The following is a 2,199-nucleotide window of genomic DNA, read 5'->3' as shown; positions in this document are numbered from 1 at the left end:
TAACTGTGTAACACCCAGAGATAACGACGGCAGGGAAAAAAAACACGGAAACAGCAACAAGTGGCATATATAATCTCCACTGCCAGTTCTCCATGTCAATCCAACATTGAAGTCGTCCTTTGATTACGGATTCTTTGTTCAAAAAAACTGCTGGACTCGCCGCTAGGGCACTTAATCCCCAGGCTGACCCAATCAAAATTTTTGCTCTCTTCCCTAGGTTAACGAAAAAAAAAAAGAAAGATATACACTTAATTACTATAGTACAGTTCTGGATTAAATAGAATATTTACATAATCTTATTTTTTAGCAATATCAGTATTTTAATTTCAAAAATGTAAAGGATATTATTACACATAGGTGTTTTTTTTTTACATTAAGAATGCTGTTTAGTTATTTATGAAATACTTATTGTAGCAGAATTTACGACGTGTCTAAATCATTAACAAATGAATTAACAACAAAATAAATTATTTTAATTATGTAAAAATCAACTTAACTTTCTTTGCAAAACAGAAAATAATATTTTATGAGTACAGTCTTTAAATTTTTTGGAAGAGCATAGCTTTCATCTCATATATTAAAATGTTATTCATAAAAAATAATATTAACATGGAGACATAACCCTAAAAATATTAATACTACGTAAACTTTTTTCAGTCTTAATTCAAATAAAATCATTTATAAACTATATTAGCATAATTGATAAAACATACTAATTAACCAACTGTATTTCTACAAGTTTGAAAAGTCATGAGACCTACAACTTCCAGAAAATCTCAGTGGGCGAGTGATGGCGTCATATCGATCGATGCTCAGCGCCACCAAGACATAAGTGGAGGAATACATAACTAAAACCTGGAAAACAAATAAATGGATGTTGTCAAAACTCACACCTATTTTACATTGCAATAAAACTGATAATACATTTTTTTTAACAACTGCATTCCTTGCTAGTCTTATACGGTTTTCCAATAAGAACAACACAGCTTTGCACCATTTTTTTTTTATCGACGTGACCATTCGCTCACTAACAGAGCTATTCAGAATAGCCAGATGTGTAGCACAAAATGCTTATTTCAAATGATTATTTGTAACAGTCTTTCATGAGGTATCAATTCGTACTGTATATGGTATATACAAACAACCGATCTACACATCACACTTCGTCAGCACATTTTATAAGTATTTATTTCCCGGTGCGTCAGCGGTAAGTCTATGGACTTACAATAGAAATCCGTGGTTCAAATCCCGCGATGGACAGAGTGCTAATAGCTATCGTGTAGCTTTGCGTTACAAAACAGATTTTTTTTCTATGACGTTAAATAATGTATTTACTGTAAAACACACAGTTTCTTTACCTGTTCACCAATTTAAAATTGTGTTTATCTAATTATATTTGAGCAGGGTTAAAACAAAACCTCTAAGTAATGTAGAAAGAAACAAGAACATTCCGTAAGAGTCAAGTTTACGCCTTCGCTCATTGTTTTAACCATATTACAATTCAAAATTATTACTTTGTGCCATATGACGATGATGCGGTGTTATTTCAAAGAACTGTTAAACTACAAGAGTTACGTGTATTCAATATTTATAACGCATTATAAGTTCTTTTTTTTATGTACGTTGATTTAGATAACTAAAAACATTTGGTTAATTGTTGCACATTTACACTTCTCGCTTTTTTTTTTATAATTAAGTACAAAGCTACACAATGGGCTATCTGTCCTCTGCCCACCACGGGTATCGAAACATGGATTCTAGCGTTGTAAGTCCGCAGACGTACCGCTGTGACACTGGGGGAGGGGGCACACTTCTCGCAATCGAGTCTCCGTCCCATCAAACATACTCGCCCTTTCAGCTGTGGGACGTTATAATGTGACGGCCAATCCCATTGTTCGTTGGTAAAAAAGTAGCCCAAGAGTTAGCGGTGGATGGTGATGACTAGATGACTTTCCTCTAGTCTTTCACTGTTAAATTAGGGACGGCTAGCCCAGATAGCCCTCGTGTAGCTTTGTGCGAAACTCAAAGACAAAAACAAACAAACATTTGCACTTCTTCACACTATCAATATGTATATTCGCCATACAACCATATTCATCATGAATTGTTATATGTGTATATTCGCCATACAACCATATTCATCATGAATTGTTATATGTGTATATTCGCCATACAACCATATTCATCATGAATTGTTAC

At 33.8% G+C, this 2,199-nt stretch overlaps 1 protein-coding gene across 2 annotated transcripts in view; it reads right to left on the bottom strand.

Annotated features, from left to right (window-relative positions):
- LOC106476019 (cardioacceleratory peptide receptor-like) overlaps positions 1-2,199 on the bottom strand; it is a 13,998-nt gene that overhangs the window by 9,054 nt on the left and 2,745 nt on the right. The window contains exons 2-3 of one of the 2 annotated variants that reach the window (XM_022380003.1): positions 762-855; positions 15-213 (exon numbers count right to left, since the gene is read on the bottom strand). In XM_022380003.1, coding sequence (XP_022235711.1) covers positions 15-213; positions 762-855 — 293 coding nt within the window. The remainder of the gene's footprint in view (positions 1-14; positions 214-761; positions 856-2,199) is intronic. The other variant, XM_022380002.1, reaches the window with a different exon arrangement.

Source organism: Limulus polyphemus, unplaced genomic scaffold (assembly GCF_000517525.1).
Source record: "Limulus polyphemus unplaced genomic scaffold, Limulus_polyphemus-2.1.2 Scaffold9647, whole genome shotgun sequence".
Classification (NCBI taxonomy): Eukaryota; Metazoa; Arthropoda; class Merostomata; order Xiphosura; family Limulidae; genus Limulus; species Limulus polyphemus.
The sequence above is the reverse complement of the archived record's forward strand: the minus strand, read 5'-3'. Positions and strand labels throughout refer to the sequence as shown.